Source organism: Salvia splendens, chromosome 16 (genome assembly GCF_004379255.2).
Source record: "Salvia splendens isolate huo1 chromosome 16, SspV2, whole genome shotgun sequence".
NCBI classification, from domain to species: Eukaryota; Viridiplantae; Streptophyta; class Magnoliopsida; order Lamiales; family Lamiaceae; genus Salvia; species Salvia splendens.
Window position 1 is genome coordinate 3,370,256 of NC_056047.1, and position 21,451 is coordinate 3,391,706.

General features: G+C 34.4%; 3 protein-coding genes across 5 annotated transcripts; 1 reads left to right on the plus strand and 2 right to left on the minus strand.

The window, feature by feature from the left end:
* Positions 1-4,357: 4,357 nt before the first annotated feature.
* LOC121770000 (glycosyltransferase BC10-like) lies at positions 4,358-9,344 on the minus strand. The gene is made up of 11 exons (XM_042166793.1): positions 8,692-9,344; positions 7,674-7,790; positions 7,323-7,423; positions 7,089-7,160; positions 6,800-6,881; positions 6,602-6,682; positions 5,887-5,925; positions 5,637-5,702; positions 5,422-5,571; positions 4,799-4,927; positions 4,358-4,671 (listed from the first exon to the last, which is right to left on the minus strand). Exons 1-11 carry the CDS (start codon positions 8,956-8,958, stop codon positions 4,636-4,638), a joined length of 1,140 nt encoding a protein of 379 aa, XP_042022727.1. The 5' UTR covers positions 8,959-9,344; the 3' UTR covers positions 4,358-4,635.
* A 1,615-nt stretch (positions 9,345-10,959) lies between these two features.
* On the plus strand, positions 10,960-12,822 carry LOC121769703 (sirohydrochlorin ferrochelatase, chloroplastic-like). 3 transcript variants are annotated; one of them, XM_042166440.1, is made up of 6 exons: positions 10,960-11,077; positions 11,353-11,429; positions 11,820-11,881; positions 12,020-12,130; positions 12,242-12,334; positions 12,624-12,822. In XM_042166440.1, the coding sequence occupies exons 1-6, from the start codon at positions 11,043-11,045 to the stop codon at positions 12,777-12,779; spliced, it is 534 nt and encodes a 177-aa protein (XP_042022374.1). In that variant the 5' UTR covers positions 10,960-11,042; the 3' UTR covers positions 12,780-12,822. The 3 variants fall into 3 exon arrangements, with proteins under 3 accessions (XP_042022374.1, XP_042022373.1, XP_042022372.1); XM_042166439.1 differs by having other exon boundaries at positions 11,018-11,077; positions 11,212-11,429; positions 12,578-12,822; XM_042166438.1 differs by having other exon boundaries at positions 11,018-11,077; positions 11,212-11,429.
* Positions 12,823-13,640: 818 nt separating this feature from the next.
* On the minus strand, positions 13,641-17,047 carry LOC121772072 (cysteine-rich receptor-like protein kinase 42). The gene is made up of 6 exons (XM_042169022.1): positions 16,181-17,047; positions 15,556-15,669; positions 15,110-15,460; positions 14,796-15,030; positions 14,564-14,708; positions 13,641-14,459 (listed from the first exon to the last, which is right to left on the minus strand). The coding sequence occupies exons 1-6, from the start codon at positions 16,932-16,934 to the stop codon at positions 14,079-14,081; spliced, it is 1,980 nt and encodes a 659-aa protein (XP_042024956.1). The 5' UTR covers positions 16,935-17,047; the 3' UTR covers positions 13,641-14,078.
* Between the last annotated feature and the right edge of the window lie 4,404 nt (positions 17,048-21,451).

Here is a 21,451-nt window from a genome sequence, read left to right on the forward strand (position 1 = left end):
CCTCAGCCACCATTCTCGGCTCTCTGCAGTGGGGGCAGCGCACCCGAGCCACGAGCAGCGGCTCCCCCACTGTGGACACTCTTAGGACTATGGATATGTTGTTTAAACTTTAAATTCAAGAATTATGGTATTGGCCAGTTTCATTTCTTTATTCATCTTCTTCTAGTTCCCTTTTTTAAAATAAATTTGTAATTTCAACTTTTTTTTATGATAAATCATTTTGTAATATAGATCATCACTCCCTCCGTTCCATAGTAGTAGATTAATTTTGTCAGTTGGTACGTTACATAATAGTGGAGTTATTTCCTTTTTTAGTAAAAATCAACACATTTCTTCTCAATTACTTTACTCTGTTCATCTCTATACCTTTTTCATTTACTACTTTATTATTCAATTACTTAACTCACTTAACATAAATTTTCTTAAATCGCGTGCTGAAAAAACGCATCCACTACTATGGAACAGTCAAACAGAGGGAGTAGATATTAGAGAATGATTGTATTTAAAATAGGTTAAAAGTTTAAAACAGCTTATCATACAAGCTTATTCCATTTTAGTAGTATTTCTAAAAAAACATTTTATTAGACTACATAACAATTTTTGGTATTTTATTTCTTCTTGAGTGATATCTATTTATTTTCGTGTATATTTTTAGCAATCGGTATCAGACTACTATGCCAATGAGTTTATGGTTATAAGAAAATCAGCGATAAATAAACTTAATTGTTGAACTTTAGATTATTGGGGTCCATTAGTATTGGGAAAACAATTGTTTGATTTTATATGGGAGATTGGGAATTAAAAAACAATTCTTTTATTCGTGTCAACTAAATGATAGGAGCATCTATGATCGTGTTGCATATAATAGAAAGGTTTCCTCTCTTTTTATTAAACGTAAAGATAACTTTTTTTTACGTATTATTCGATTACATACTTGCACCTCTTCTTCGTAAATTTTAAAGAATCTTGCTAAATTTCTTCCCATTTGTTGAGGTTTTTATGCCATGAACATATGCCACATTAATGTACGTAATTTTATTGTATTTATTTTGTGAGCATTGTTCGAAATCATTTTTAGTTTATTCTTAAAATACTTTCTCTCAAATAGTAGTATTAGTTTTTTAGTGCCTGCAATTTGCATAACCACCTACATAATTTAGGATTTTAATTAGTTTCATAAATAAGGACTCCACTAACTACTAAATAGTACTCCCTCAGTCCCCCAAAGTTTGTCCCAATTTGATCTGGCACGGGTTTTAAGAAATCGTTTGACTTTGTATTAAATGAAGGTGTGTAGTGAAATATGAGTCACACATTGAGGAGATTGAGGGTGTATTTAATGTCTATTTTTGGTAAGATTTCAAGTGGGACAAACTTTGTGGGACGGACGAAATGGTAAAATGGGACAAACTTTGAGGGACAGACGGAGTAGTACTTATGTAAGTATTGTTCATCACCTCGTATGCGATTAACGAATTGTAAAAATCTGATTTACAGTATTTTGTAACATACAAATCCACTATTTGCAAAATAACAACTACAGTACATTTCTAAGAAAATCAAAATTTACATATAAAAATGTTTGTTTTCACAAACTCATTTTCCATTGATACGATCGTCATCTAGTGCAAAAAGAGAGCATCTGCCCACCCACTTTAGCTTCACTTATCATTTCCACAAAATCCAAATAAAATAGGAATAAAGTTGTCACTCTTTACCATAGGCATCACACATATATGCTATTCAATTTATATGAGCTAGCTTCGACATGAAGAGAAGGTTCAATCTTTCAAATTACATTAACTTTAAAAACATTTTATTCAATCTGTATGATTAATAAGAAGGGTATTTGTTGAATAAAGAACAAGATAGCCGATCAAGAACAATCAAAGAAGAATGAGAGAGTCGAATTTGGAGAGTAGAACTTTTTAATCTTATTCAATGTGTATAGAATGAGTGTTTACAACTTTGTATATTTCTCTATTGATTCAACTACTTCTATTTATACAAGTCATCAACTAGAATGAGTGATTGAGATTTCACTCACTAAAATGGTTGTAGCGCTTCAAGCTTCAAGATCCAACGGCTAGTAGCCGTTATGTAACTAACTTTTAAACTCTCACTTCTTGATTATGTGTAGTGCATTCCACCATTGCTTCCATGCATATGTGCATCACTTCATCTAGTTAAACTCTACAACAGTATTCAATATTTTATTATACGAAATTGTAGCTTTATTTCACCTGTATTTAAATGGAACTTGTGGAATTAGAATTTTTCGTGCTTATCATATCATACTCCAAGTCTCTAACTCATCCTAGTCATAGAACTCATTAGACCATAACCTATCTATAAACCATGTAGTCCATTTCAATCCAAAATCAATAACCAACCTCCAACGCTAATACTTTTCTAATCTATTAAAAGAATTCATCTAAAAAATGCATCGTCTTTACACAACAAAAAAAAAATTGAAAGAAAAAACTTTAAAACCTTGAAAATGACAAAGCATCTATAAAATTTTCGCCTATAATAATAACAAATTAAATAATTCATTATCTGTTGAATAAAATGTAAAGATGCAGCGAGAACGAAAATGAAGACGTCAAATTAGAATCTTGATTCAATGGAAATTACGTGATAATCGAAATAGAAATTTATGAATTTTATAAATCTGTGAAATAATCACACCATTTGGACGACGACAGAACTATTACGAGGTCGAAGATAGAGATTAGGATTGTTAGGTCGAATATTGGAATTTTACGACGGCACGCACAGATCCATGGAGGGGTTGGACGATCCCACCTCCATCTGCCACTAGTAGTATCGAACTAATCAAATGGGGTTGTCCGACCCGACCCGACCCGACCCGACCCCACCTCCATCCATCACTAATATTATCAAATTAATCAAATGATCCCATATTAATGTTTTTTAAGGTAAGTGATCATATCAATTACGAATATATTGGCATCGTACAATTTTTGATGAAAAGATCGACCCCTTAAGCTGTAGGATAAGTATATATTATCATATTATAATTTCAATGATATTTTATCAAAAAGCGTGTGAACTATAATTATAATTTTCATAATATTTTATCAAAAAGCGTGTGAACTTTAATTAAACGTGGCTCCACAAATTAACGCAGCCCTATTTCGCGGCAAGGTCAGGGCGATGGCCCACCAAACTGCCGACCACGGCGGAGAGTCTCAGCCACGTGGAAATCAGCACTTAAATTAGGAAACAAAGTAATGTGTGTTTGTTGGGATTGATTCAAATTTCAGACATAGGATTAACTAACTATAACTGCCGCCACTGAGATCTAATTTGGACAGCTGATCATTCAACCACCCAAGTTTAGCTACCATGTTCTCCATTTTCCTCAGTTACACTTGTGCCAATGGGCTGCTCACACGTGATGGGCACGTGTTTCAGATTATTTGACAAATAGTAGTCTCCTTTAATTTTGGATTTTGGTTGGGGTGAGTAAGAATGGGGGGTTACAAGATTTTGTTAAAGTCAAGAGGAAAAAATTTAATGGATAATGTATTTATATATAGTTTGAATAAGTATAATTCAGATTTCTTATAAATCGAACTAATATAATCTATCCTTTTTAATACTCTTTGCATGCTATATTATACTCCTACAAGAATATTTTCATTTCAAAAATATGTGATTTAGATTATTTAATTATTTTTCTTCTCTTGTATATTTTATAAGGCATTGACAAAGAAAATAAAAAAGGAGAGCCGAGTGAATGAATTAAAGATTTATATTATCCACACGCATTAATGAGAATAGCTATTGTTCTAGTAAGTAAAGTTTGGTGGAATGTTGACGTTTGATTTGGAGACACAAATACAGGTACGTGGCCAAATACCGTTAAACGGTGGTTAATTCAACGATCATTGCCGTTGGTGTCGGTTGGAATTGCGGTTAGCGTCAAAGGACAAAGCAAAAATTGACACCACGGTGCAATGACTATTTCACAATTTCTAATTTAATATATTTTTAAATGAATTAAATCAATATACTTCTAATTTCATAAATGTTTTTTCAGTACATGGCATGCATCTTTAGTAGAAATAAAAGTTATTATATGTGTAATCGAAAGTATTAGTCTAATTATATGTAGGATTAGTCTTGGTTTACGAGCCTTGCTCTCCCCCATGAAAAAATTATATTCAGCTTAATATAATCTCACGCCATCTATTTGCATATTCCTATTTTATCTAATGGTATATTGTATTTGCGGATGAACGCTATGTGTCAAATTTGAGATTTCCTTAGCTAGAAAACTTTAATATCAAAAGTTTCCAAACAATTAACAAAATGAATTGTGGGAGAATTATTCAGAATACTGTAGATGGCTACTGATATTGCTGCAGAATTGTTAAATATTTGAGGCTGATTATGCTAACAAACCAGAAACCTAAGAATACACCACCTAATATCGACATCTCACAGGAATATAAGTAAGATATTAGTCAGAAAACAGCCTTTATTAGAACATTTCAAAATACACCTACTTTCGATATTGATCATAATTAGTATGGATGACTCACTAGGTTATTCACATGTATGATATGCGGTTGCTAATCCATGGTCTACTTCACGATATCATGCTCAAGTTGTAGCTTCTCTGGAAAATCCGAAAGCAGACTGCAGACACAAACAACGCGTTTGACAGAAGGATCGTAAATATTCATTCATTGCCATGTTTCTTGCTATGCATGACACCTATAATTATTGTTCATGTATGAACTTAATGAAAATAGAATGAACTCACCATATTGAGAAGACGTAAGGCAGCAGGCCGCGTGAATTTCCTGGCGAAAAGGAAGCATTGAGAGGGTTTCCCCTTGCTAGTGCACCATTCTCTTCTGTACTCGGTCTCGAAATAGATGTTATCTATTGCCTGCAGAAGAAACACATATATGAAGCCTCGATCTTTTTTTTTGCCTATTTTCCTATTGACTTCGTTCACATTTTAGAATCGTAAATTTTTTTTCATACATTCATAGTACTGATATATATTATCAACTGAGAAATTCCACAAAGCTAGGAATGCCCAGATGAAACCTAAGAAACAATACATGCGGAATATAACTTCAATTCTTCAACTGTGCATGGCCTAGTGGATCACATAATTTGCAACTACACTCGTTGCTTACTATTGTAGAAAGAAATAGATCAACACCGACAGCGAAATATATCATTCACCCCTACTAATGTGCCCTAGAATAATAAGTTTCTGGGAAGATCAAGCTGGATACAAGGCTTCATTATTTAACCATCAAATGAAAGTTTATTCAAGAAACAAGAGTTGGTTCATGCGGGCTTCAGTGATTGATGAACTGGAAACATGTAGGAAGAAGAACCGGAGAAAAACCAAAACAGCAGGAAAATTACCTTGATGGATTGGATAAGACTGGAAGTAGCATCGGCCAACTTGTAAGTGACTGGATGCCATCCTTTCCTATGAGGATCCCTTGAAGATGTTAGATCCCAAGAACTGTGAGTCAGTGACCTTCTAGTGATTTCTCCTTCCAGGCCTTTTAGCTGAACAAAGAAACGATAAGCAATGGATAAAATTTAACAGCTAACATTCAATGAGATCAGCTTACTGTAAGCAAAGTTTGAACATAGTGTTCATCGGGTATACAATTATGTTCAGCTGATGTATCGGCAGGCTGCACAACAATGGAAACAGAGTTAAACTTTTGTACCCCATAAATAATTATCACGATTACAAAAAAAAAGAACCCACAATATTGAAACAAACCCATAGGTACTACTACTACTTATCAGTACTGCGGTTATTCATGTTTCAATTGAATGTATGAGAGGAAGTAAACAGCAGAGAGCAGGACTCACAATCGGACGGTCTCGCCAAAATTCAGGTAACGACTTCGTCTGTTTTCGAAAGGAATGAAAAGGAACAAATCAAAGACAGAAAAACAAATAAACCATGCTTGATAGAGAAAACATGTCCATGTCAGCGTCCGGTGATATTAACATATATAATGAATATTATGAAAAGCAGCAAGCATAATTCATAAGGTATGCTCATAGAGATATTAAGCATATCCACATCTAACTGCCTGTAAAATTTACATGCCACAAGTTTAGTAGATATAAACATTTCATCTATCGAGGACTAATTCATCAAAATAAGGTACATGATATCCTTCATGAGTTCTGATAAATTACCTTTGCAACTTTGATCAGTTAATTCCCTTATAGGGTGTTTACCTTGGATGACAGCTGAGATAGCTAAAAATATACAGGTTAATCCACCATTTACTTTGATGGACTGAACAATGTTGAGCTTGTTTGATCATGTTATCCTTCAAATGCTCAATCTTTTTTTATTCAAAATCTAATCTATCACTTAAAGTAAACACCCCTTAGGAAGTAAAGAGTATTTAGACAATTACCCAGTTAGAACATCAAGGTATTAAAGCAAACAGCGAAAAACTTCGAACTAAAACAAATACAACTCATGGAAGGTAAAAGCGTCATGCCACCAAAAATATATTCAGCACATAATCAGAAAAATGATGCAAAAGGAAATGCTCACTATACCAACCTTGCATTGTAGCTGAAACATAGAGAATACAGTTTTATCTTCAACTACAACCTCAGCATGCTTTCTGGTCAGAACAACCCACTGCAAATAATAAAAAGACATATTACAAGCTAGAAATATATATGTGCATAGCTGCTCCTATCACAATGTATCTGTGAAACTAGTTTGACTCTGAGAAGAACAAAATTTATGAGTCACCTGAGATCCCTTCCTCCAGTTGTCAATAGAAATCACTGGATGCATTTTTGGATTGTAACGACTTTCCTTTTTATCAGCAAAACTGCAACCATATTTGGTAAGGAGATCTAATAAGCTGATTAAAGTCAAAATACGTACATCCACAACAAACTATGTACTGGAAACAAAAAAATTAAGGAAGAAAGACTCGAGAGAAGGGAATAAAATCACAAAAACAATTGCTATAAGAAAAGAAAAGGATAAACAGAAACTGAAATTAGCAAGGACTAAGTATATGTATCAGCATTACCTGTCCACAAAGCTATTTGGGGTTGACATTATATACTCATATGTGTAGCTGAAATTATAGAGAGGTACACAGCTGCAACAGAAAAAATAAACGCAGATGAGTTGCTCATCTTCTTATGACCTAAAAATGCAAGACACTAGATATATATATATATATAAATTCAAGAAAGCCAAAACAGATTCAGAAAAGTATAGAAGGTGGCTTATTATCCACACTCCAAAAATGAGATTTCACCTGTCTGAAAGGAAAAGAAACCTGTCATTGAAAGGATCCATCAGTGCACTTTGAAGCAAAATACGCTCAGCTTGGATCATGCTCGCTTCTCCCCAATCTACCTAATAAAGCATCACTAGCTAGATATCACTTCAAATAGAAATGAAATACTGTATAGATCACGAGGATCTTAAATAAAGTAAACCAACATACCAACCGAAGTAAGACTAAAAGAGTGACATATTATATACACGTTTTATTTCCTTGAGATATATGACCAACTCTATAATATCGCAAAACAAAACAATAGTACATCAGGAAACTAGAATCTTTTTTGCCGAGTTAGTAATGCATTAAAAAAAACAACCAGACCTGTATGCTATCATTTACTTGACGGTCTAAGAAATATTTTGATCTTGTCGTTGCTGCATTCAGCAAGAACCCTGGTCTTGAATGAACATAAATGGAAAATCTATTCTCCATATCACCCTGCAAAATAACATCAAGTTCCATAGATTGAAGTGAAAGATCTCTACAATATTTACTGTCAAAAGAAATTTTTTCATGGGTAAAGACAGCATTATCATCACTACTACATCTCAGTAATTATTTGATCATCTGATGATAGGATCTACACACCCAGAACTGGTTAACAATCAGCCTAAGCAAGTTTGATGTATACTTCCATTTACACAACATTATAATGTATTATGTAATATGTTCACCAGTCAAAAGTTGTCCCAGCAGAATATCCAATTTCTCACCCTAACTAATGAAATGGTTTATATGAAAGCATAATAACATAGTACATGAATCCGGCCCTTCAAATTTTAATCAGGTACTATTATTTTGAAAGATGCAACATCTTCAAAAGTGATAAACACTCATCTCGTCTCCTTTTTGTTCAGTAATATCAATACAAATTAGTAAATAGCTGAAACCTTAATAAAGGGGAAAAGAGTACACATACATGTGCAAGTAAGCATCAATAAATTATTCATGAAAATACAATTACCTTACGTTATACTCATAAAATGCAACTCGATAAATTCTAGGAGATAAGTCATTTACTCATTTGAGTATTTGGGAAAAGATTAATAACCGTTCTCAGTTTCGTACAAAATTATCATACTTAATTTAAGTATCTTCGAAGTTCAATGAATTTTGTAGCTGATGCATCATTGCTATTATTGGTCTTTCAACTATCACAGCAGAGTCAAATTGTGATACAAAATAAATTAAAAAACCCCTAGTCATCCTAAACAACGAATTAGGAAACTGATTTATGTAGCCTAAAGCTAAGTATATTTTTCTTAAAAGAGCAATTACCGGATTAAAATCGCTTCCAAAACAAACTTTCCCAAAATAGTAAGAGGATGCCAAAAATTACCTGAAAAAATACATCCCAAACAATGTCGAGAGGAATCCGATTCCGAGCAATAAAAAGAAAAGCAATCTTCGGCTTCTGCAGCGGCGGAGATATGAACGAAGGCATTTTGATCTTACTGTACTCCGATTCCATCAACATAAACGTCGCGAAACAAATCGCAATCAAGAGAAACGCGAAAAATTTCCGCTTCCACCTATGATGAAATTTCCCCGAACTCGACCTCCGCTTCATCCGCTCTGACTGAGCTCCTAATTTAGGGCTCAGCATTTCAAAATCCGCAACCTCTCCCAGTCTTCACATCATTCACTAACACGAATCAATCACTCCTCATTCCACACTGCATTTCTTCTCCAACTTCTCCACTCACGCAAAACATCAGCACTCACAGACTCGATTCGAAACTAAACTACTCTGACACGAGACAAATAGATCAGTGAAGCAAATTAACCTATAAAATCGGCAAAAATTCTAGAATTCCGTGAAACAGTCACGGATTAGCAGAGAAGTGATCAGGTTCACGAGCTACGAGAGAATATGATGGCAACAAAATCGGAAGCTCGGATTATTTATTCCACAATCCCGTGGAAATTGCAAAAGAAATGCAGGTAGAGAGAGAAAGAAACTTGGCTTAGAAATGGAGATTGTATGATTAGAAATAGGAATAGTGTTTTTACTACTTTTATTTTTTGCTTCTTTGCGTGTACTGTCCGACTATGCTTAATCCCATATCTTTTTGCTTAATTTGAAATTAGTACATATTTTTACTACTAATGTAGAGGTTAACTGAAACAGATATTCCTAACGAATTTAATGATAGACATGATTGAAATGAGAAACATAATTTTTACAACATTATAATTGTGTGAGGTTGAAGTGTCATCATCAAAGGGGAGATAGCATGATATTAAATTGTTCTTTCATGCTATTAAACGCAAATTATTTAGTAAATTATTCTCTATAATTGTTTAAATTATTTAGTAAAATGTTCTCTATAATCAATTTATTAGAAGATTCGAGTCAAGAATTAAGTCACGAGCTAAATGATCATTATTTCGATTATTCTTTTATCATAATGAGTATTCTTGTTTGGATGGGTGAAGAAAACCAATACAACTTGTCTATGAATCGGTTGATTTACTATCGAGCTTTCGAAACACCAAAATTCACGTAGACTGTTTTATTATCATGTTCATGAGCGGATCTACATGTATTGTTAGTGGGGCATTTACCCCTCCTCAAAAGTTTATACCAATAGTATTTTTCATCAAATTTAAAATTTTAATTTAAATTCTCCATTAAATGCCCCTTCTCATTACTATAAAATTTGTTTATAAATATATTTTTGCACTTTCTCATGTCAAATCATGTCTCCGCCTCTGATCATATTAGGCTTCTAAGTTCAAATTCATATTTCCACCATGTATTCCTAGTTCAATTTATATAGTCTAGTGTTTCATAATTTTTTAAGCTTGCAATGAATTGTTTATATGTCACTGTCTCAATTTATTCGTATGGATTTAAATATGGTAATTGTTGTTATTAAGTATTAACTAGTAGTAGTTGGGTCATTATACAATAGAATAAATCAGATAAATTATTTTAATAAGCTGGTATAAATTGTTATAGAGAAACTTAAAATGTTCTAAAAAGAAAAATCATGAAATTTTTGAATCATATAGTTTTCACAAACATATGAATAACATCATATATGCAGAAAATCGCACGAGACAAAAGGGGAGGTGATGAGTTACGTCAAGTGATCAAACACATGGTTTGGTGATGCTACCAAATCAGTTATTTTATTAAGCTCTTACAAATAATATATATCATTTTTAATATGTTATGGTCATATTCATTTAAAAGCTATACCAAACATCACTTTATTTTCTTCTAGAATTAATGAGCAAATGTGCTTGATGTGAAATTATTCATTGAGAAGCTCAAGCACCTAAATTTCGATGTTAAATATTGCAACGACTTTATTATGTTGACTTTCATTAGTTTTATTAATTATTGGTTAGTTATATGATACCATGTGCAATAATAATGTACCAAACTACACAAGTTGGGTTATGGCGTATCATGCTAAGATTAACTTATTAATCAAACTTGATACTCTTATTGATCAAAATAATTCGAACTTGACCTTGTTATACACATAATTAGATTGAAATAAATATTTTGTTCTAAAAAAAGATTGAAATAAATAATTTAGACGAATAAACAACACGGCCCAACTAGTACATTTTCCATGGACCAGTTAAAGATGCCCATAGTGTAAAAAAAGGCCCATTATAGGAAAAAAAAAGAAATAAAATAAAGAAAATGAAGAGAGCTGGGAGCAAGCAAAAATGGCGGCATCATCTTCTCCACTCAATTTAAGCAGGTAAATCCGTTCTATCTGTATGATTTTCATTAAAATTTGATTTTATCATGTTCACTTCGTCAAGTAACAAAATATCTACTGTAAACATCGCACTTAATCTTCCGTCGCTTTTCATTTTATTTTCACGAATTAAGCCCAAAAACTAGGGTAGAATTGGGGAGAAGGCCTGATTGTTCGGTTCCCAATTTTGTGAAATTTCGTCGGAATCCATCAAAAACCAAATATTTACCGTCAAGGTTGTGTGTGGCATCCGCCGCGAATGGCGGCGGATTCAGGAACCCAGTTGTTGAAGGTGATGGCATCATCATCGTCGACCACGGTTCGCGGCGAAAGGAATCCAATCTTATGCTGAGTAAGAAATTCTTTTGCTCTGTTTTGTGATGTTGATTTTTTTCTGTTTCAGTGAATTTTGAACTGTTTGTTTATTTAGGATTTTGATGAATCATTGGAAAATCATTTTTGTTGAGATAGTTCACATTTTGTGGATCAGTAAAAGGTTTATATAAGAAATGATGCACTTAGTCGATGAATTTTCGATTCATAAGAGGATAATGTGGTTTTTTTCCCCTATAAATATATCTTTTGTCAAGCTATCTAAATCTGCTATCTATATAATTCTTCAAATTAACAGAATTTACCCAAATTTATTCCTTGACATTTCTGTTGACTAGCTTGATAATAGTGTAGAACAGTGTTTCATTGACAGTTGATGCCTTTTTTTGTTTTTGATTTCTTCATTCAGATGAATTCGTGATTATGTTTAGAGATAAAACGAAATATCCGATTGTGGAGCCTGCTCATATGGTATTGATCCATCAATGGATCTCGATTCCCTCTTTAGACTTTATCGCTTAATGTAATGATAATGAAACTTCTGTTTTAGTGGCATAGAGTGTCGATAACTGTTTGTTGATTCTTCCTAGATTCTTCTGTTGTAATTAGGAACTGGCTGAGCCATCTATCAAGAATGCTTTTGAGTCATGTGTTGAACAAGGGGCAAGGCGTGTTATAGTCAGCCCGTTTTTCTTGTTTCCTGGAAGACATTGGCACCAGGTAGCGGTTAAGAGAACTTGAAACGTATAATGTACTTTGGATTTTTGACACCTGAATCGACAGATTTTGGAAATGTAACACGAGCCAAGTTTTTCTGTTGCTATTTTATAGGATATTCCTTCTCTCACGGCCGAAGCTGCAAAGGACCATCCAGAGGTTTCCTATGTCATCACTGCGCCTCTTGGTCTGCACGAACTGCTCGTGGTATGAGGCTTTGGTTTATTCATCTCGTATGCATAATGCATTCTACATTTATATGCTAGACCCTTTTCTTATTGTTTCTCTGTGAAAAAACATGATAATCTTTATTCTTCTTCTTGTAATCATTCGGATTATATACATATACTGTGACCTTGGTATTATATGTGGATTAGTAGTAGTTACTTATGAGATGGTTTGCAAGTAAGCTGAAACTAGACACGACCCACTAACAGTTAGTCGCCACAGGATGTGGTGAACGACAGAATCACCTACTGCTTGAACCATGTTGCAGGCGAGAAGGAGGAGTGCTCAGTATGTGCTGGAACAGGAAAATGCCGGCTCTATAATTAGTGCAATAGTTCTACTTTATTATGTATCTTTACTTCGTTTTCTTCTTCACGTAAATTCCTATGTATTGCAGCACCCATTTGGTTGTACTGATGTTTAACTATCTTCTCATAAATACACACATTTTTCTTGATACCCTCTTACATAATTTTTTCTTATTCATTCATCTCTACTTTCTCTTTGAGATTTACACTCGCACCCGACCGAGATAACTTGAACCTTTGAACCTATTGGTTGGAAGGGAAGTAAGCAACGCTTCATTATCACATTCGTCTCTACTTGTTTGTTCATTTGCACATTCATCTCTACTTGTTTGTCCATTTGCTAGTGCTTTGCTTCATCCAGCTCCAGATTCTAATCTAGTTTAAACTAAATTTAAAATTAAAAGAACAGAATGTCATGGTAATAGAGACATTGTCTTCTATGGTCCCCTCTCCTTTGGTGTCGACAACAATTATTGGGGTAATGACCAAACGAAGGCCCTTCTGCCAACCTAAGTGACTCTTGGTTGGACCACATGCAATGAGTGTTGTACAGTTGTGCCGCTTTTGGTTTCTTCATTTCACATGTGTAATAATCGAGCGTCTATCTTACATTCTTACTACTATTTGCGAAACAAATTGAAATTTGTAATGATAATAAGTTTGTTGGGTTTCTGGCTTTCTGCAATAGAATAAATTAATGTAATTGTTCGAAATTTATCTTCTTTCGATCTGTATTAGTATAATTAATGTTTCTTTCTGTGACACGTTTGAGGGATAAGCTTAGCTGAGAAGGAGTGGGTATGCCATTAATTAGAGCAGCATTTGGCAATAGTTGCAGTTGAGAGTTGGAAAGTATATTAATAGAGACTAGAGAGTGAGCTTTTGTCAATTAATGTCCCCTTGCTGGCTGCTTAGATGGTGACGAAGATGTGATCGGGAGGTGTTGGCAAATGAAACAAACAAATGTGCCACATCAATTTAAAAAAGAAAGAACTAAGAACTGAAACCATTATATAAATTTGATGGGCTGTTTTACAATTCTCTTGATATCAGAGTGGGTCGTCTATTATGATAAATAGAGTGAAATAAATGTCATTGATAGCAACCGCCCAAAATTTCCTACTCTATTTAGTGTATTATAATTTGACAAGCAATCTCTAATCTACATCTAAAACTCAACTCTACCTCCCAAGAAAATGTCATTTCAACGGCTACCCTATTTTCAACTATATTCCTTTTTTTGGGTCCTTTTTTAAAGTATAAAAACTCTACAAAATCTGCGTGCATGTTTTCTACTAGTATAAGCTTTGAACTCTTGTACTTTCACTTTTCACCCAATTGTACAACACCTGGCCTTGTCTAAGTTCCCTTGGGCAAAATGAATCCAATTTAATAATCATGCGAAAAAACCTCTTCTATTTTAACCTGATCTCTTCACTTCTTGAATGCTGCCCTTCTGAGCTCTGAATGCTGAAGGATTCTGAGGAGGGATAAGATGTTTCCGGTCGTGTCATCGGGTTTGATGTGAAACTGTTAATGCTGTAGGATGATCTAGTAGTGCTGCCGGAAAGGGCACTAGTGTTCAAGAATGGCGGTTGTTTCGGCTCTGGGACTTCACAGTTTTCATCCGTCAGCATTCTGACAACGTCCACCATAGACGGTCGTTGAGCCACGGATGCTTGGGCGCAGAGGAGCCCGATTTTCAAGACTTTTGAAGCTTCTGATGGCGGGAAGTCACCCTTCAGAGAAGGGTCGACTGATTCTGCCAATCTATCCGTCTTGAAGAGCTTCCACACCTAGAGCCGGGGAAGAGAAGGAGAAAGTAAACCAAAACGAACAAAATGAGACGACTTTATGAGGATGATCACGGCATGATATGGATTAGTGTAAAGGGAATTACTGTTTGTAGAAGAGATCCGGAGTCCTCAACAAAGACGTTGTTCTTCCTTCCACACACGATTTCAAGAACCAGAACGCCAAAGCTATAGACGTCGGCCTTCTCTGTGAGCTGCCCTTTCACTATGTACTCTGGCGCCATGTATCCTCTGCAAATCAACAAATTGCGATTAGGGTTACTTTTGAACTGATCCGAATCGTTTCAGTTTTAGAAAGTAGCATCTGTTAATCCTCACAATGTGCCTGCAATTCCTGTGCTGAGATGAGTTTTATCAGCTGCGAAATTCCGAGCAAGACCAAAATCAGCTATCTTAGCATCAAGATTCTCATCAAGAAGAACATTGCTGCCCTTGATGTCTCTGTGGATGATCCTGAGCTCGGTACCTCCGTGAAGGAAGGCGATCCCCTCAGCCATTCCAACCACAATGTTGTAACGTTCCTTCCAGTTCAAGATCTTCGTCCGATTCTTATCTGCAGGGAGATGATAAATTCAAGAATCCAAACCAAATCACCAAATATAACAAAAGAAAAACTAGTACAACAAACGCACCAAAGAGGCAGACTTCAAGGCTCTGGTTAGGCACATATTCATAAACCAGAAGGCTTTCTGGGCCTTCAATGCTGCAGCCAAGAAGCTTCACGAGATTCTTGTGCTCGATTCCACTGATGAGGTTCACCTCGTTGAAGAACTCATCGACCCACTGCCTCGTGCTGAAGAAGAGCCGCTTCACAGCCACAGTGTTCCCATTTGGGAGAGTCCCTCTGTACACAGAGCCTGCCCCTCCCTGCCCGAGTTTCCTCAATGGATCAAAATAGTTGGTCGCCTTCTCTAGGGTCTCGTATTTGAAGTTCAAATTTGACTTGTTGTAGGAAAACGAAATCTTGCCAAGATTATAACGCTCTGTATTTAGCAAAAATAAAACATCATAAAGATGAACAACTCTTCCATTCAAAACATCGCGTCTTATAACAAACTTCTACAAGGCGTTAATATACCTTGCTTTCGTCTCTCCCATCTCCGATAAGCTGCGTGACCACCAAAGAGGCAAAGCATACAGAAAGCAACCACAGAGAAAGTAATGGCCACAATCACCCCTCTTCTAGAAACACCTGAAATATTCAGAATCAAACAATGACTAAACTGTTTGAACACAATTGATCAAACATTTGTCACGACTGAATTAAAGAAATTTTTCTAAAAATAGTCAATCTACAACGCTACAAGTCAAGAAATCAACCTTTTTTTTCGAAGCCGCCAAATATGAACAGGATTCATTCACCAGATAACCATGCTTACTACTACTATTTAACTTAAAACAATTGATCAAAAGAAGACAGATTTGTAAGTATAATCAGCCAAAATAAGTTGACATATACACAGTAATCAATACCAATAACAGAAAGCAAACTAAACGGAGCAAGATCAACTACGAACTCAAACAGCAGTAAAACACATAGAAAACTCCATAAAATTCCAAACATGATAAGAGAAATAAAATTCTGCTAATTGCTAAAAAGTAAACGAACTTTGACTTGATTTTGTTTTTTTTCACATTTTATCTAGCACGATTTGAAATCTGAGAATTACTTGATTTTTATCAATTAAGCTTTAAACAATTACCGGAGTCATGATTTGATGCAGTCGATTGATTGTAGAATTTCTGCGTAGAATACCGCAAATAGCAACCGGCATTCAACGCGCGGCCTTCGCTGCGAGGCAAACACCGCCGAATTTCCGAATTCGCCTTTGCCAAACACGCCTTACATCCATCCGCCCCCACGGTGTTCCAGCATTCCGCCAATCCGAACCCGCCGCCGATCCCCGCCGCCGCGAACCTCCCTTGCGCCGCCGCCGCGGCCGTGACGTTGTCGATCACCTCCGCGACGCTCCTCCTGAACTCCGCCTCCGGCAGCGTGGAATTCGGCGCCGTGGCGTTGCAATTGACGGCGTCGGAGCGAGGATCGACGCTCTCGTTGAAGAAGGCGTAGCCGCCGTAGCGGAGGAAGCAGCCGTCGAGGAAGATCCGCCCCCCGGCGGCGGGGAGGCAGCGCGGGAGGCGCGTGCGGCTGGCGGCGTAGCACTGGAGGCAGTCGTCGTGCGAGAGGTCGGCGTGGCACTGCGCGAGGGTGTATATCGACGCGTTGGTGGAGTGGACGGCGGAGCTGCCCCAGTCGTTGGCCGTGACCTGCTGCGAGAGGAGCTCCATAGCCCTCACGAAGAGCGGGATGTAGGCGGAGCTGGCGTTCGCCGGCGGCCGCTCGAGGCCGCAGAAGAAGCCGGCCTCTGAAATTCGCGGGTCGGAGAGGGAGAAGGGGAGGAAATTGGCGACGCAGATGAGAGGGATGATCCATGATTGGAAATGCATGTATTTCATCAGCAAAAGTCGTTGAATTTTGCAGAATTGCGTTGGGATTTGCAGAAGCTGTAGAGAGAGAAAGGAGCTGGTTTTTGTTTATTTTTGAAGTTAGAAGTTTATTGATGTGTAGATGAAGATTATGTTTATTTCACATTTATTTGAAATTCAAATAAATGTGTAGGCCATCGCGGTATAAATTACCGGTATCAATTTTGCCCGATCATTTTCCACTATTATGATAGGATTAGGGTGGAATATTATTTAATAAAATGGAAAAATCTATAATTACCGCAATGGTGGAATTTTATTGAGTTTTTGTCAGTCAAAAACTCAACATGGCCCCTTTTTGTGCCGTCCTAATCAACTAACTTTATTTAATATGAGTTCAAACAAAGTTAAAATGGTTTAATCTCAATATGATCAGCCAATAAATTATTTTATTTTCATGTCGTGAAAGAATAAAAATATATAGTCCACTAATCGATATTTAAGATTTAATTGATTTTTAAAAATTAAGCAGTTTTTTGGAAGTGGCACTTTAGTCAAAGGTAGTACATCATACCAATAAGATAGAGTTTGGAATCTACCATACCAAACATCACTAGCTATTGAAGAGAATAAATTAGATTTCTCTTCCTATAGTCTTTATTAGTTGTCTTTTTTATAATTGAATAGGTTGACATATGAATATGCAGCAAAAACCATAGAGTTGTAATACTGAAATATATATATAAATTGAGTTAAGAGCCCGTTGCTTACACGTAAAATAAACTCATTTTCATATCAGTATTTCTTTACATCCATATATATGAATATTATATATAACATAATATTAGTGTGTCTCCTCTTGAAATTTGGTAAATTTCTCAAAAGTCCAATTATTTATGTATGCCGTTTTATTTATCAAATTCATGCACTATAGTTCTTCTTCTCTTATAAACTTTTAATTATTACTAAACCATCAATTCATTCACTTTAATTACGAAGCTATCAATGCATTCACTAAATATAAGAATTTAAAGAGTTGGAACATTCTTATTATTGTGGTCAAGTCAGATTAAGAATATTGGTTCGTAGAAGCAAGCCATCTCTCCATTCGTCTCCTTTGTTGCGACGTTTTTTAAAAATCTAATAGTAATTTATTTTTTTAATTATTCTAAACGTTTGGTCCAATTAAAAGAATTGAATTGTAGTACTAAGTTAGCAGCTTAACTGGAAAGATATTGATAAGTTTAAATATTTTAAATCACACCCATGTTGGATTGAGATCTAAGCCTCCTCAATAATTGATTTTTAAAGGATGATTTGTACTTCGAATCAAATGGAGTACTTATTATTTTAATAGGCCACATGCAGAATATTCAAGATGGATAATGCTATGCGGCCACATTATGGCTGACCATAATTAGAGATTTTGGTCATTATACCTAAGAAATAAATAATAAATTAATAAGTATGTTTAATATTTATGTCGTCTTACAAAATTGCCCTTTACTAACAGAATTAATACAGTATTAATGGAGTACTATGAGTTATGGAAATTTACGTATGGGGAATGGGTAATGGCTGGAGTGGGGAGTTATAAAGTTTAATCTCTCACTTAACCTAATTTATTTCTTTTTAGGCACTTCTATTGTATCGTTTAAAATAAAAATAATTTTTAAATTAAGTTATATTATTAATATTTTATTATTATCAAGTGTTTTAGAGATATATAAATATATCTTAATGGATTGATATACTACTACTAAGTATTATATAGGTGTTTACCTGTGTATACTTAGTAATTAGTATGAAAATTATGCAGTAGTATAGTAGAGTATTATACTATTTAACATTTTTATATATTTTAATTTTTATTTATATAGATGAATTATATATTAATCAAAATGCTCTTAAATTCAAGAACAGTTGAAATTCAAATTAACATTGAAAATTTTTATTTGAATCATTAATATCAACTGAGACCCCAAATGAGTTTAATAATATTATTAGAATCGTGTACATGCCACAGGTTTTCAGATTATCATAACGATCAATAAACAATTGAATTATAAACTGTAATATGTCTCAATGTCATGTAAATAGAGATATTTGAACATATTTTTCTATTTACATTATTATGTTAGTATATTTTAATGAGGTATACTCCCTATTTAATTTTACTCTACTCCCTATTTATGCACAAGGGTAAATTAGTCTTGAAAATTGATACTTTTAAGATAGAACAAGTTTCAAGTAAATTAGCATTAAATGTACAGATTTTTATTAATATTTTATTTTTATGGCTGGCCACATTATGGCTATTTAGCATCACTCATATAAGATACTGCCAAATTTATGGTAACAATTTTCTTTTATTTACAATTTTTGTTCATCATTTCGTGTGGATTAGTCTAAGATTTATGTTCTTGTTGTATTACTTTTTCTTTGTATTAACAGTAGTAGTTTTTTTTTCTTCCAATAATCGCCTTGGCGCGATGAATAAATGAATAGCCAGCAAAGTAGAAACATGAATATGAGAAGATATAAATTATAAATATCTCCATCATAATTGGAATTTAATTAGCTATACATGTTTTATAGCTGTATGATAATCATTAAGACACGTGATTCGGATTTTTTATATACTCACGTATGCATTATACATATATATGGTTGTAAATCGATAAACCACATAGCATATTGATTGCATAATATGGATTTATTTATTTAAAAATTTAATAAATAACTATAGTGATTTGGAACTTTGAAATTCAAAGAATCGTTGATAGAAAGAAGCCAGTGTATGAGCTATCGACTTTCTTTCTTCTTTTTGTTACTACGAAGATAGAAAGATAGTAAAAAAAATTATAGAAGAAAGTCCAAAGAGTGGTGTCTACTTCTGCCTCTTTCACATAATCCCACGCTAAGCTTGTGCGAGATTGCTATGATTATAAAAAGTGCAAAAATAGACGAGAAACTGCTTATTGTATAATACTCCTATATTAATTTAACATTATTTATTCATTATGTGTAAACCCTACTAATTATAAGAGTACGAAACTCAAATTATCATAATTAGGGGCGAGTACTAAATTAAATTCATTCCATTTTATCGGAATACTAATACTCCATCCGTCCCGCTTTAGGAGTCCCAGTTGAGTCGGACACATGTTTTAAGAAAGTGTTTAAGTATGTGATAAATAAATGTTGTAGTAGTGGATATTGAGACTCACTTTTGGCACATGTTTTAAGAAAGTGTTTGAGTGTGTAATAAATAAATGTTGTAGTGGATGTTGAGACCCACTTTTAACACCTTTTAAATTGAATTGTAAGTATTCTTTATTAATTTACTACCATCGGGACTCCTAAAGCGGGACGTACAAAATTGATCAACCCGACACTCCTAAAGCGGGATGGGGGAGTAACAAATATCACAACTCACATGAAAAGACTAAACAATACAAATGAAACTTAAATAATACTCCCTCCGTCCCCAAAGAATATACACTTTGGAGACGACACAAGTTTTAATGTAAAATTGGTAAAGTAAGAAAGATATAGAGAGAAAAAGTAATTAAAGTATTATTAGTGGAGAATAGGTCATATTCTTGTGAGACGAACTATAATGGAAAGAGTGTATATTCTTGTGAGACGAAGGAAGTACTATATTTTTATAATTTATTCGTGTTGCATGCAAAAACTAATAGTCTTATAATATAACATCGACAGCTCGTAAATAGTTGAAAATTTGCCCGTTCCAAAATAATAAATAATAAATTAGCAATTGTAATTAGCTAACGAAGCTGGATTTTCGGAGAGAATATTACTAATATTTTATTTTTGTTTTCGGCGGGTTGGTAAATAATGCAATTTAAATCAAATGTCACAACAACAAAGTAGGGAACTTTTTTCAAAATTAACGGCCACACAAATGGAATAATTTGAAAATTATCTAACTTAGGAAATAAAATATAACTTTATATACTTCTCAAGTCAAAATGAAAGTGGACGACTTGATCTATAGTGTTCAAAAAAACTGATTACAGCTGAAGAATGTTTGACAGAAGATAAGAAACAAAGTAAATCACGTATGGTTTTAAAAAATCTAGAATATTTGATTTTGTAAAAGAAACTGAAAGAAAAGTTTCATGATTGATACATGTGGGTTACATTTATTTCTTTTGACATTGAATAATAAAGATCTAAAGTGGAATGTTATGTGAAGCTTTTAATAGACAGGAATGATGTCAATTCTCCACAAGTCCAGTTTTCTGCTGATTTGTTTTATCTTTTTTTATTATTTCTTTATATATTATGTTTTGGGGAACATTTTTTCTAGGAAGATATGTGAGTATTTAGCATACTTATTTCTATCATAGAGGATCAATGTTATTTTTTTCTTATTATAACAGCCATAACTCTTGAAAACCAACTATTTATCTATAGATTTCATGTTCATGAGATCCAAAGACTTCAAAAATCTACTAAGAACTGCTCCATACTGCTACTCTGCTACTCGTCAATTTTGGCTCGGTGTATTTCTTTTGTAT

What these genes read in the sequence shown, in the direction of transcription:
- LOC121770000 (XM_042166793.1), bottom strand. Translation starts at nt 8,958, where the DNA reads ATGCTGAGCCCTAAATTAGGAGCTCAGTCAGAGCGGATGAAGCGGAGG. An exon ending in AAGTAAATGATAGCATACAG is followed by an intron (nt 7,424 to 7,673) that starts GTCTGGTTGTTT and finishes ATGCTTTATTAG; the next exon opens with GTAGATTGGGGAGAAGCGAG. An exon ending in TTTCTTTTCCTTTCAGACAG is followed by an intron (nt 7,161 to 7,322) that starts GTGAAATCTCAT and finishes TTTCTGTTGCAG; the next exon opens with CTGTGTACCTCTCTATAATT.
- LOC121769703 (XM_042166438.1), top strand. Translation starts at nt 11,043, where the DNA reads ATGGCGGCATCATCTTCTCCACTCAATTTAAGCAG. An exon ending in TTGTGGAGCCTGCTCATATG is followed by an intron (nt 11,882 to 12,019) that starts GTATTGATCCAT and finishes TGTTGTAATTAG; the next exon opens with GAACTGGCTGAGCCATCTAT. An exon ending in GTCTGCACGAACTGCTCGTG is followed by an intron (nt 12,335 to 12,623) that starts GTATGAGGCTTT and finishes ACCATGTTGCAG; the next exon opens with GCGAGAAGGAGGAGTGCTCA.
- LOC121772072 (XM_042169022.1), bottom strand. Translation starts at nt 16,934, where the DNA reads ATGAAATACATGCATTTCCAATCATGGATCATCCCTCTCATCTGCGTC. An exon ending in CCTTGAAGTCTGCCTCTTTG is followed by an intron (nt 15,031 to 15,109) that starts GTGCGTTTGTTG and finishes ATCTCCCTGCAG; the next exon opens with ATAAGAATCGGACGAAGATC. An exon ending in ACAGGAATTGCAGGCACATT is followed by an intron (nt 14,709 to 14,795) that starts GTGAGGATTAAC and finishes GTTGATTTGCAG; the next exon opens with AGGATACATGGCGCCAGAGT.